Consider the following 13,770-nt stretch of genomic DNA (forward strand, 5'->3'; position numbering starts at 1 on the left):
ACAGTTTCATTCATGTGCTAGTTGATGGGCATTTAGATTTTCACTCTTGCTGATTACTATGAGCAATGCCACTACAAATAGTTGGAATCAAGTCTTTGTGGTAACATACATTTTCATTTCTACTGCGGAGTGGAATTGTAGGTGACATAGTATTTTATGTTAAGTACATGATGCATTCCATTGCATAAACACTCTAGTTCAAAGTGTGGGTATGGTCAGCAATCTGCCTGCTAAATCAGCTTCCATATGGGTGAATACACACACACACACACACACACACACACACACACACACACACACACACACACACAGCAAATGTGGGGGGAAATAATAGAATACATTGACATGCCGAGCAATCTGCTGTCATTTTGACCTGATAGGTTCTTAACGTTAGAGTGCTGAAATAAACTTGAAGAGTCTCTTCTACAACAATGTAGTCAATTTATGTAGCCTACTATATGGCCTAGGAACACCAAATGGGAAAGAAAATGTACAATTCACCATGAAATGATACTAGATTGCTTTCCTTATAACTCTAACATAGGCTGCCTCCTAAATTACATAAGGTTCTTTATAAAGTCCTTGAGCACTGCTGCTTCAAGACAGGAAAGGTAATGCATGATTACACTGGCTCGTAAGATTGCATTCTTTGAAGAAAAACAAGGGCTCCTGGAGAGGGGACTCACTTGCTGATGACTGACCTCTGTGCTTAGCAAGCTGCTATTTTAATAACTGTTCCTGGGGTACAGGGAAAACAGGTGATTTGTGGTCCTGCTTGCTGTGGGAGAAAACTGTCCAGGGCATAGGGCTTTTTACCTCCAAGGAGAAGGACAGCACAACATCCGACTTGGAGAGCTGATTCTCACTCTCCTCACCCATGTCGATGATGGATGCATTGTGGCTGCGCTTGAGTTTCTGCAGCTTGAACTCTCCCCCCTTGGACACCGGCATGCTCTCTAGGTTGGCCATGAGAAGGTTGACCGAGGACTTCAGTTCTTCAATGTACATGGTTTCCATTTCTTTGGATACAAACTTCGGAAATTTGCGTTCCTTGCCAAGGCAAAAAAAAAAAAAAAAGTATGAGCTCAGAAGTAAATAGAGATCTCATATCACAGCTTAGAGTTATGATGACAGTCACCACTAATGAAATTTATACAGGTATCATGCAGGCAAAATGTTCAGCCTTCTCCTGTGGACAGATGATGGCTTCCTAGTTATTTATAACCTCTAATAGGTAGGAAACACACACACACACACACACACACGCGCGCACACACACACACACACACACACACACACACACACGCACACACAAATGTATTATAAGAGTCAAATGTTTTATTGTAGTTTTTTCCTCCTCCATTTCCTCTAGCAAATTTGATTTGTGGAAAGAAAAAGAATGGGGTGATTTTTTTTCAGATCTGGTTTCAGTTCAAACCATTTTTCTTTTCATTTTTTTAGCAAAATGGCATCAAGTTGTTTTTAAGTTATGGAAACAGAAAGATACTCTATTTCTGGATATCTATAGAGATATTCTCACATGAATAATGCAAGAGCAGCTCATTTGAGATGTTTCAAACATAGCCTATGGCTATTTCTAAGAAGAATACCACTTTTGCAAGAAAAAAACAAAAAAATAAAAAAAGTGAACAAAGTCATAAAAACGTGATTGAAATTTTTTTAAAGAACTTTTTATTAACCCCTGTCTGAAATTCAGGTTTCCAAAATTATCTTTTAAAAATTCTTTAGAAAAGATGAAACAATTTCATATCAGAACTAACTCTATTTTTTAATCTCTGCATATAAATTCAGCTATAAAGGCAATATGCTCTAGCCGTGCTATTTGTTCATTGATCAGAGTGCCTTGAGTAAAGTTTGGCTAGATCGCCTAATCCAGGAATCAAGCTCTACTCCTCTCTAACTGTTTGGAGTACAGAGCAAGCCAATTCTGATTTACTTACTTATTTTTGCAAGTGATAGACAAATACAATTCAAATGAACTCAAATAACAAAAGGAATTGATTGGCATTGATTGGCATGGAAATGCCACACAGTAGATTCAGCTTCAACAAAGCTGGAACTTGGTTTTCTTTTATAAGCTTAGTTCACGTCTCTGGATTGGCTCCATTCTCAGTCTGGCTCCTGTTTGTGTTACAAAAATATTGCTTAAGGTCTGTCTTATTGACATGACATGCATGGTCTATAGAGGAATATTGCCTCTTGTCATATCCATGGAAGATTAATTTCAGGATCCCTACCCAAAGTCTGACTTAACATGCATGCACCAGTTTCTATGGGCATTAATCTTCGGTGCTAATTGCTGAGGTACAAATGATAGTGTCTACCCATATGGCAGGGATAAAATTCTACAGGAATTGGTTTGTCCAATTTTGCAAGACAAAGAATAAGATATGTAGAATATGGGCACTTGGCTTAAGAGTCAACAAGATAACTATTAACTGGCCATAATTAATCAGTGTCACTTTCAGAAGCAGTTGGACATGAAGAATAAAATTGGTTGGTGGATGTAAAAGCTGAATGATCACTTAGACTGAGGATTGCCTGGTCTATGGCTGAATATGACAGCTAAGTAAGATAGCTGACCAAAGAGGAGAGACAAAGAAGTTAAAGTACAGAGGAGAAGAGAGAGGTTGGGAGGGAGAGACAGACAAGAGAGAAGAGGCAGTCTAGAGTTATAGGAAGACATTCAGCTTTAATTATTTTCTTTCTAATTCTCAGGCTTGAACTCAGGGCCTTGGTTCTGCCTTTTTCTGAGTGGCTTAGTGGAGATACAAGTCTCACAGACTTTCCTGACTAGGCTGGATTCAAACTCAGCCTCCTGAGTAGCTAGGATTACAGGTGTGAGCTACCAGCATCTGGTATTTTAACTGCTTTTTAGGGCCTAGTTTATGCTTCTTGCAGGTCAGTCCTTCTGGAATCATTTTCCTTTCAAGAATATCCCTCTCTCTTCAACCACTAGCCAGCCAGCAAGGACACTTCTTCCTTGCAGAACGTTCACTGAAATACACATCATAACCCCTCTGTACCTAGCTTGCTGGTAACTTTGTGCTGTGCCAGTCTTCTGACTAGCTGGATGCTTCCTTTGTGCCATTTCTTTCCTTCTCCCACTTCCAGTCTGGGTCACCCTCAGTCTTTTTGTCAGCTTCCACATTTCAGCTGGAAAACTTCACTTCTTGACATTGGGTCACCTGATTATGACACAGCTCACCTTCTGGATAGGACTTTGTAACAGCGGGCTGAATGACTGTGCTTCTGTCTGATTCATACATTGAAACCTGGTATTATATGTGATATTTAGAAAGGGGGTCTTGGGAGGCAATTAAGATATAAGTGCACAAGCCCTTGTCAATGGGATTCATGCCCCTTATAAACATCTCAGAATTCATTTGCTTTTTCTCCCACCCTGTGAAGACACAATGAAAAGATGGCTATCAATGAACCAAGAATTGGGCACCCTGACTGAATCAGCTGATGCCTTGATCATGACGGCTGAATGAGATGGTTGACAAGAGGAAGAAAAAGAAGTCCAGGTACAGAGGAAAAGAGAGAGAAGAGATAAAAGAGAAGAGGCAGTTTAGAATTATAGGAAGGAGTTTTTCTCATGGACCCCAGGACTGTGAGAAGCCAATCTCTTGTTGTTTAGCAGTATTATTCTATTCAATTATAGCAGCCTAAATAGATTAAGATACTTATTGTAAACTGAGGCATTTGTACAATTTATCTGTTTAATGCCTGTCTCTCTTGCTGAGCCATGAATGAGAATCTTGTCTGTCTCTTGCCTATCTCTGCTGAATTTGTTGAATCCAGCATATTTAGCAGGTAGTAAGCATTCAATACTCAACATGGGTTGAGTAAATGGATCCATAGCTTGTTAAAGTGTCAATATTAAATACCATATGTAGCTAAAGCTCAGCTGGGAGGAGGAGATAGAGAGAGATGACAAATTAAGTCTAGAAGAACATGGCGATTTTGCTTTTATAATTGGATCTGCAATCAAGTCAGTAACCACAGAGTTCTGGTTCTTTCTGGAGCCTCTGAGTATAATCATTTCCTGCTTTAAGGTTGGGCTCAGCCCACTATGTGGTACTTTCTAAACATACTGTGGGTGAATGTGAGAGGCAGTAAGGATGCTTCTGAAATGAGATGATGCATGTCTGGCCTTTCTACCAGCTCATGGTGATAATTCAATGTAAAAGACTCCCTAAAGTCCTATTTCTTTAAAACTTCTTAAATTTTATTAGAGGTTAAAACTTGATAGCAGGCTGAATGCGGTGGCACTTGCCTCTAATCCTAGCCATTCAAGAGGTAAGAGGATTGAGGTTGGTCCAGGCAAAGTTAGTGAGATCTCATCTCAAAAAAATGCAAATAAAAGGTCTGGGAGTGAGTCTCAGTGTTAGAGTACTTGCCTGGGATATTCCAGGCCCAAGGCAGAAGTCTCAGTCTGATACTGCCTGAGTACAGCATTAGCATGAAGGGAACCCTAGAGAGAAGATGGATATAAAGCCATGTTTCCCCTCATTTGTGGAAGCTAGAATTAATTCATAAATATACAAGCAAACACTTCTGGGTAGTACTGAAGTGTACACAAGTATATTAACTGAAATATGAGAGAACTCAAGGGAGAACCCAAATGGTATAATTCATTACAAAGGCTAGCTCACAGTCCAATAAAATATACACCAGGAAACAGGTTCTTGAAAGAGGGGTGTGGGGTCGAGGGGTAGGGAGTCTACAAATGAGGAGAGCTGGTGGGGGGTGGAGAATGCAATCATAAAATTCAACGCATCTTTATAAACAGAGAACATTGAGGAAAGGAGTGGGGTTGGAGGGATGAGTGTATGAATGAGGAAAGGGGTAACACTGACAAAGATGCCTTATAGTCATAAACTGCTTGTCGAACAACAACTTACAGATCACAGCCCAAAGCCAGCCTAGACAGGAAGTGTGTGAGATTATCTCCAATTAACCACCAAAAAAGAAAATTAAGGGTCAGTCCTAGTACAAGTTCAAGCCTCAGTACTGGTACACACATAAAAATATTTCCTCAACTCCTCTGGACCCAGGCCCTTCTAGACAGTGAAAAGAAAAAGAGATAGGTTAACTCAGGCTTCAGTAAAGGGTTTCAACCAGCACACGTAACGTGGCAAGCAGTTGATGGTACAGGGTATTGACCCACCTCATTCACCTCACATACTGGTGCCTAAACCTTAGAGGACTACAGGGTATATGGAGGAAGTAGGTTAAGTGGTACCTTTAATTTTTACTGCTGGTTGCTAGCTTTGCAGTTGCCAGGGGGATAGAGAGAAAGTAGTATTTATGAAGTATTTTTTTTCTTCCTTGCCAGACACAGATCCTTTCATCACAGTCTTCCTAGGGATTCACTTGAGGCCTTTTAACTTCACAGGCTCGATGTTTTGGAAGAAGACTCAGCAATTATAGACAACATCACTTTGGTACAGAGGCAGTGCCCACCACACACTATACGGCAACGTTGGAAAAATGGAAAAGAACTTGGACAGTTCCTAAGGACATCGTAACAGAGAGACTCATAAAACTGAAGCCTGCAAGGGGAAAGCAAAACCTTTCTTTTTTTTTTTTCTCTCCCTTTGCTCTGAGTGCTTAAGCCTCAAGAAGTAATAGCATTCTGTCAGTCTAGGCTGAGGTTCTTGAGTGGAATTTTCAGTGACAGACCCATTAGGAATACATTTCAAAGCAGCAGTGTGACAAAATAAGGAAAATGTCGTTGTTCATCTCTGTTGCTACTTTCCTAGGCATAAAAATAAAGTTAGCTTTGGCAAAAGAATGATTTGTTTATATTGCTTTATGAAAGATATAACATACAGAGAGGTCATAGCCCTTCAAAGAAAAATCATTTTCATTTGGACCTGATCAAATTGGCTAGTTATTTTTGTTTGGACCTGATTAACATTATTGGTTAAGAATCAGCTACACTGGGGAATATTCAGAACATCTTTAAAAATAGTATTTGGAAGTTCTACAAAGCCTTTTAGTGATTTTTTTCATTTCTTTTAAATTTTTGACTTTTTTTGGCTTTTTACTCAGAGAAGTTAATAGATATAAATGGAAGGCAATCAGATTATCGTCAAAGAGAAGATTACAAACTTAGAGGCTCAAATGACACAGACCAGTAAACAGACAGGAAGGATAAAATAGAAGGGTATTTTCTAGACAGTCTTACAGCTATTTCTCTGAATCCCCCCAACACTTCTGGGATCTTGTCTCAGTGCTGCTCACTGGGGGTGGAAGAGTCAGTGAAGAGTCAGGGTCATAGGGATGCATGCCCCAAGGCCACCAATTATCTCATCGCGACACATCTGACAAATTGCCTTAGTATGTGTGTGACAAAGGTGACCACAGATGCATCCACAAGACCATAAAATGAACACTAAGGAGCATTATTTGGTGCATATCAATAGACAGACTGGATTCAGAATCCTAGGCCTACTTCACTAGCTCTGTGATGTCAGACAGACTGTTTCCTCCACTGCAAGTTTGTTTTACACCAATCTTCACAGAATTACTATAAAGAGGCAAAGGTAATGACAAACATAAATATTTTTTGTTCTTACTTTCTCTGTCTCTCTCCACACACATAACAGGGCACAGGGTGCACGTACACACGTGCATATACTAGGTACTATGCTACTAATAGTACACCAGTAATACTACCGATAATGATGAAGCTAGCTGTCCTGTACTGTTATATATTCCCACCAAACTAAGTACTTCACATGCTTTATGTCTTTGAAGCCAACCAGCCATCAAAACAAATGCTTCTTTCTCACCCCAACCCCATTTTCTAGAAGAAAATGAGGCAGAAAAGTTACAGGAATAACGAGCAGATTCTGAACCCAAGACTTGCTCTATAGCCCTGTGAACTACACTATGACAGGGTAGAACTCTTTCAGCTCAAATCTTGATAGAGCTGTGATGACACTGCCATAGCTCTTGGCAAAATACTACTTGGACGTATCTTCTCATTTTGTAGCGCTACCCAGCCAAGGATTAATGATAGCTAAGAGTAGGCTAAAGTAAAGAAAGTGATGAGAAAGGAGGTAGCACCACAAACAAGTGAAAGGTAATCTTAGCAGCCATTTGTCAATCAGCTTTACCATTTGTCAGAAGGCATGGGCGTGGTAGGAATTTTCTGGTTTACCTTTATTGTCCACTTGCTCTTACTTCTTGAGCTTATATGAACTGTTCCATTTGTCTTTCCTTGGATTTATGCCATTTGAATGGGCTACAAAACACCTCCTGGCACTTACTTTCTTCCCTGAACTCAGATTTTTCTGAGTTCTTTGTTATGTGACAGAGGCCAGAAGCGGGGAGATGGTCCCTATCTGTCCTTACTTAGGCAACAAGTTGAACTAGACTCCTACTGTATGCTTGGTCACTTCATGACACAGGGTGAAAACACCATTCTCTACTGGCTGAGGACTCTATTTTCCTCTGACTGAGGGCAATATACACAGTGGGGAGCTATTTGGATGTTATTTGTCATAGATGCATGTAAGCTGGCTAAGAGGGTATTTTGCTCTGCACATAATAGGAATCTAAGTGGCAATTCCATATTTAAATGATTGCCTAAAAAAGAAAAGACAGTTCAAGCCACTGGGACTACAAAAGCTGTATTATTTGTATTATATAATTAGCTCAGGACTTTTGGAATTTTGCCCTGAAATATGACCAAAAGAATTGGCAAACATTCCTGCAGCACTAATGCCACAATCTGCCAGTTTTAAGCTCCAATGTCAACTTCTGATCACACAAGTTAAGTAACTTATATTTAATTCCTAGATGGAATTTGGGGACACTTTAATATCAACATGAGAGGATTCAGAAACTGTTTGAACAAGGATTAAGAACTCTTTTCCACCAGATTAAAAAAAATGAATTCAGATCTCTTCCTGAAACTTTTAAGGCAACGTGACTGATGTTCATAGAAAGGCCACTTCTGTCTGATATTCCTGGGCTGCCATCTGTCTGATGATTTGGGGGAGGTTGGTGTGATTGAATTAATAGCTCACAGTACGGTGGTAGACGAAGAAAAGATGACTTGTACTTGTCGCACTTCTCTTTCAGGAAGAAAGTACAAGCACATGCTTTCTCAGAGAAGGACTTGATGGTAAGAAGGATACTATTAGAATCATCAGAGAGTTGACAACCTTTTTTTCCAGATTCCAGAGATAGTACCGTAGAAAGCATTCTGAATTACAGAAGCCATGTTTTGCATTTGCTCTTTGACATAAACAGAAGGCAATCTACAGAGAATGTTAGTGGGAAAAAGAATATAATTTTCTGGAGTGGTAACTATAAGGGAAAAACAAAGAGGACTGGCAAGCAATCCTGTCCTGGAATTATTTCTTGAATGTCAGCAGATTAATCACAAGAAATGGCACTGAATCTCAGAAGGAAAGGAACCAGCTTTCTGCTCAGTATCTAAGTGAACTCAGTTCCATCACTGAAATGCTTAGATTTGTCTACACTAGGGAGAAATACTATAATTCCACAGATTGTCTATCACAGGTATAAATAAAAGCGGATGTGAAATTGCAATGCCAGTGTCTGTCACATTTGATAAACTACTGCATATGAGGCAGAGGCCAGGATGAGGGAAGGTGAAGGCCGAGTCAAGGACATACTGAACCCTTAGACTGGAAGTGGCGAAGAACATGGAGGCCTGTATTTAGAATGTATATTGTAATGGAAAGTGGCCATATCAGCTAAAAATGCCAAATCTTTAAGGTCTCTGCTTTAGGTTTCTTATCTAGGAAATGGACAATAATATCTTTCTCATAGGCTTTTGGAAGGTTGTAGAGTTTATCAAATATGAAATGCATAGAAAAACAGCTATCCTATAGTAAGTGCTACGTAAATGATTAATTTGTAGGTACAAATGGGGTAGCCTTCAATTGATAATGACACCCTATCCATGGTGCTATCCTTTAGGTACCACCTTCACACTAAATGATATACTGCCAACATCCATGTGTCCTGTGAGATTATCACTGTTTTTTTTCCCCACAGTAGATAGGTTCATTGGTCCAGGTGCAGCCTTTCAATCAAATTAGGCCAATCAAAGGGTCAATTCTTGGAACTGTGAATTTGAAGTGGGTAATGAGAAACAGGAAAAGATGGAAAAAGATTTGTGAAGTGACTGACTGAATGATTCCTCATTTATATACACCAACACATACAACATATGGGACAACCATTCTTCCCACCTGAGAAGCATGGAGATTAGACTTGCAGTGAAAGAAGGGATAAGGACATATAGAAACAAAAGGACAGAAGGCACTGCCCTTTCCTGCTCCCTGATCTCATGTTCTTTCTTGGGCTCTGGTGATACTTCATCCATGGACTCCACAGTCCTTAGAGTTGTTTCTTTTGTATAAGCTTCCTTATGTTAGTGCTTCTCACTTGCAATCAGAAAGTGCTTACTCTGTCTTTTAAGTCAGATACCAAAGTGGATTATGCATGATGAATGACATCTATATCCAGGAATTTCTGGTTATAATATGCACAGGAGCTGATGTTCAGCCATATGGATTGATTTGCAACCCCTCGCTTAACATTCTGCTGCCAGAAATAGAAAAAAAATGAGAGCATGCTAGAAGAGGCAAGAGGTTCTTTGTTTCAATATCTCTCCATGAGCTCGCTAATATATGAGACTTTTGGAATTTTATTTAATTTTTAGCACATGATAGTTTATTCAATTTCTCTCATTATTAGCCTGGCTGGTTTAGGTGAAGGGAAAATTAGAATCTAACTACATTGAGCAAAAAGCAGTTCAACAAGAACTGCACAATAACTAGAATCAGGTATGTGAGCATGGTAAAGCCCCTTGGAATTGCAGTGGAGGCCCTGACTCTTTTTCTCTCTGTGCATTGGCTTTTTCCCCTTTTCTATGTGGAAGAAATCAAACACATTTGCAGGCATCTTCCTACCACTGGAAGACAGAGTCTTGTAGACCTGCTGTCCATAAACCCCAGGGAAGAAAGTTTGCATTAACCATGTTATTTATAAACTAATCACTCATGGCCAGAAACTATGAATTGTCTCCTTGTTGGTGATGAGTTCACTCTAGCCCAAACTAGTGATAGCATGGAGGTCCCTAGCATGAAAGAACACTGCAAAAGAGAGTTCATTTCATGAGAACAAGAGACAGCAGTGGAAAGACTATCTCATGGAAACTCAATACCCTATGTGATTAGGAGACCCTGCCTGTATTCTGAACTTATTTTGCATTCTCTGCATATACTAACCAAGAGTTGTCGCAATGCTATTTCATTATCTAAGAAAGGTTAATTCTGAGTTGCTGATCATATTTATATTTAGTATCAGAACATTTTGGGTGTGTACTGTGAAAAAGAATGCTGTGAACTGTTCAGAAATGAGCCTTTTGGTTCTCTACATACCAATTACTTACTTATAGTACTTAAAAAAAGTAGTAGAAATTAGCTTAACATTACTTATTTAAATGTTCATATTAAGCCTCAAGGAAAACACGAGCATGAACTTGTGTTTGAAGTTCACATATAATTTTATCTCAAGGGGATGGATACTTATTTGTTGGGGATGTACTGGGTGCGTGAGCATAGCCAGATTTTTTTGTGCCTCTTATCCAGTCACATCCCCTCTTGAACATCCATATCCTAGGATCCCATTCTCCATAGAAGAAAGGTCAGTGTTAAGCTTTATCCCATGCCTATCAGCCTGCCACCTTCGACAACCCTCCTCCCTCACTTGTACATGGTTTTACTAGGAACTTGTAAGAAATAGTAGTTATAAAATTTTCTTGATATTTTATTCTTTATGTGTATTTAGCAGTAATCATTATTTTTTTAACTTTTCCATTAAACTTTATAGTGATTACTGAGTTTCAGGGCAGGGAGTTGCTTAAGGTTTGAGTCAAAGGAGCATATATCAGTCCAGTGCCTGAGTGGAGGGTTTAGGGGAGCATTTTACTATGGCCTTTTATGCTTTGTTTACATCCCCTCATTTCTTAACACAGAGGGCTGTTTGTGGGAATTACTCAGCCAGGCCATGTAACACTTAGCCTGTTAGACACAGTCATGACGTAACTATGTACCAGACATAGAATGGCAACAGCAATAATAGTAAGTAAATAACACTGAGCTATACTTATCAACAATAGGAATCTCAACAATCTCAGAGTTGTACTCCCTGGGAGACTCAGAAGACTAAACAGAAGATCGCCTTAATAAAGATCTAGGTGTGTTATCAGCTTTTAGAGAAGATACTGAGGGCTGAGTGGGTGAGTTTGTTAAGTGGAGGGGAAAGAAAAGCCTTTCTAAGCTGAGATGTCATCAGAAACAATGACACTGAGCCTGGTAAGGACTATATGTCTTTAGAAGGCAGCATTCTCTGCATCTGGATCGGAAATGCATGGTGGGAAAGTTGTGAGTGATGAGGCTAATATGGTTGGGTATAGTCCTTTACTAAGAGTGTTGAGTATCATTCTAAACAGGTTAGGTTCTATTCTAGGACAAGAGGGAGAGCTGTTGAAGGATTTCAAAGCTCTTTTTTAATGTGTGCATGTGTGTATGTGTGGTGTGTGTGTGTGTGTGTGTGTGTGTGTGTGTGTGTGTGTTTTGGAGTGGCAACTTAATGTAAGATGCACAAGAGTTGGGAGGGATTAGAGGCAGGGATCCCCAGTGGAAAACAACAGAAACCCCTAGTTACTGGAAATGGGGCCTGGATCAGAGCATGAGCAAAAATGCAGCCAAGGGTTCTCCAACCCACAGTGAGGAGCCCGGAGCCACCAAGGCTGGATACAAAGCTGATACAGTGTGGAGCTTTGGGAGGGAGAATGACTAGGAAGTTTCATCTACGGTATTGATAGATGAAGAACAACAGTTCATGTAGGTGATAGGCAGTAAATATAGGTGGGAGGAAGCAGATTATGAGCTAGAGTTTCAAATTGAGAATGTTTTCGTAGGACTGTCCAGAAGACAGGGGAAGTGTGAGCCTGGAACTTAGAGGAGGGTAGAGACCTAAGCCTGGGCATTCACTGCAATTAAGTAAATAAAGTGCATGTGTCACTAGGCTAAGTCCCCCATCTCAGTTATATCTTTTGAAGGCCCTTAGTAATCAATATGCTTCCTGTGTGGGACTTTGGCTTGGTCCCTAAAGAATATTCGTCAAGTTTCCTTACCCTGGCTATTTGATCTGCCATTTGGAGACGTCCATCCAGCTCTCGTCTAATCTGGGCTGCCTGTTCATCCGGATTGTCCAGCTGCACAAAACACAGACACACAGAAAGACTGTTAGCTTGGTCCACAAAATCCCATAGCCTCATGACTCACCATTTTATATTTCCACTCGGTGCTAATGGAGATATTCTTCTAAAACAAAACAAAGCAAAACCAACATACTTGTAACCCACTTATCCAGTTTGAGTGAAATTCCTGGTAAGAATTATTTTAGGCAGAGCAAAATATGTTGGTGGCTGTTAAGAAAGACAATGAAATAACCTTATAAAGGAAACATCCAGAATTTCTGGGAAGTAATGTTCCTATTGCCCATTTTCACATCCTGATTAGCAGGCATTATCATTGTGAGCCACCAAGCCAGGCCCAGGAAAAAATTAGGAATTCATTCTGTTGGAAGATAGGGTGTGCACACAGAGTAGTTAGCTGAATAGAAATAACATAACCAGTCCCACTAATGGGTTCCACAGGGGCAGTGCAGTCTTCTACGTATCCTCATACAACTGAAGTGGAACTGGTGAAGAAGCAAGGCCGATAAGAGGCTTTACTCATTCCTTCACACACTCACTAGTTCGTTCATCAGAATTTCAACATGTCAAAACAATGGAATGGATAGGAACAAGACAAAAATCAGTCGGAGATTCAACAAGTTTTTAACTAGCAAGAACAAGTACGGTCAAAAGAGGGGGCGGGTTAGCATCTATTGCTACCCAGATCAAACACCTTTTGAAAGAGTCCCAAGAAATAGAAGCTAATATATGTTCATAAACAAAAAGACATGGGATTCAGGAAAGTCTCATCCCTCCTGAAAATTTATAATACCTATTAGCATAATTAAGATCCTGAGAGATTCTCTACTTCACTTAACTTTCCTTTTGCACAGTTATTTTACTAAAACAAACACCACACAGAATTTAAGCATGAGGAACAGACTCAGTTTCACAGAGCTTGTCAGGGTTATGAGCCACATCAACAGAGTATTCTCTGCTTCAAACTGGAACTAATGCCCAGCATTATGTCAGCCTTCTTTATATTTTTTTTCAGGATTAAAATAATATTGTTGGGGTAATGTATAGAGGGGTTACAGTTACATTTTTCAGGTAGTGGGTGCATTACTTCTCAAACACTGATACCCCTTCTCATCATTTTGTCCTCCTTTTCCTCCACATACCCCTTTCAATTATCTTGTTTGCTCCCTTTCCTGTCCCTATTTCAAATAAACAAATAAATGTATATACAATACACCAGGTGACAAAGTCAGATACAGGAACCACATGAGATTAACCATAAGGGGGAAAAAAGAGAAAAGAAATAACTGCACATAGTACATTGAGAACAGCACAAATCTTTATTGAATTCTTCTTTCATATCCTGCATTTTATCCCATATTTATCTGCTTATTGGAATTCTCAGTTCAGACAGCTATTCATTTGTATCTTCTTTAATTTCAATTAAGTGCTTATATATACATCTCTTATTTAACTTCATTGATTTC

At 39.6% G+C, this 13,770-nt stretch overlaps 1 protein-coding gene across 11 annotated transcripts in view; it reads right to left on the reverse strand.

The window, feature by feature from the left end:
- Window positions 1–13,770, reverse strand: part of Cadps (calcium dependent secretion activator) — a 406,170-nt gene that overhangs the window by 225,796 nt on the left and 166,604 nt on the right. For all 11 annotated transcript variants that reach the window (XM_090323391.1, XM_090323382.1, XM_090323373.1 and 8 more), the window contains exons 4-5: window positions 12,221–12,301; window positions 817–1,050 (exon numbers count right to left, since the gene is read on the reverse strand). In XM_090323391.1, the coding sequence (XP_090179517.1) occupies window positions 817–1,050; window positions 12,221–12,301 (315 nt within the window). The remainder of the gene's footprint in view (window positions 1–816; window positions 1,051–12,220; window positions 12,302–13,770) is intronic.

The sequence above is a fragment of the Megascapheus bottae genome, chromosome 2, assembly GCF_031878675.1.
Source record: "Megascapheus bottae isolate mThoBot1 chromosome 2, mThoBot2.hap1, whole genome shotgun sequence".
Lineage (NCBI taxonomy): Eukaryota > Metazoa > Chordata > Mammalia > Rodentia > Geomyidae > Megascapheus > Megascapheus bottae.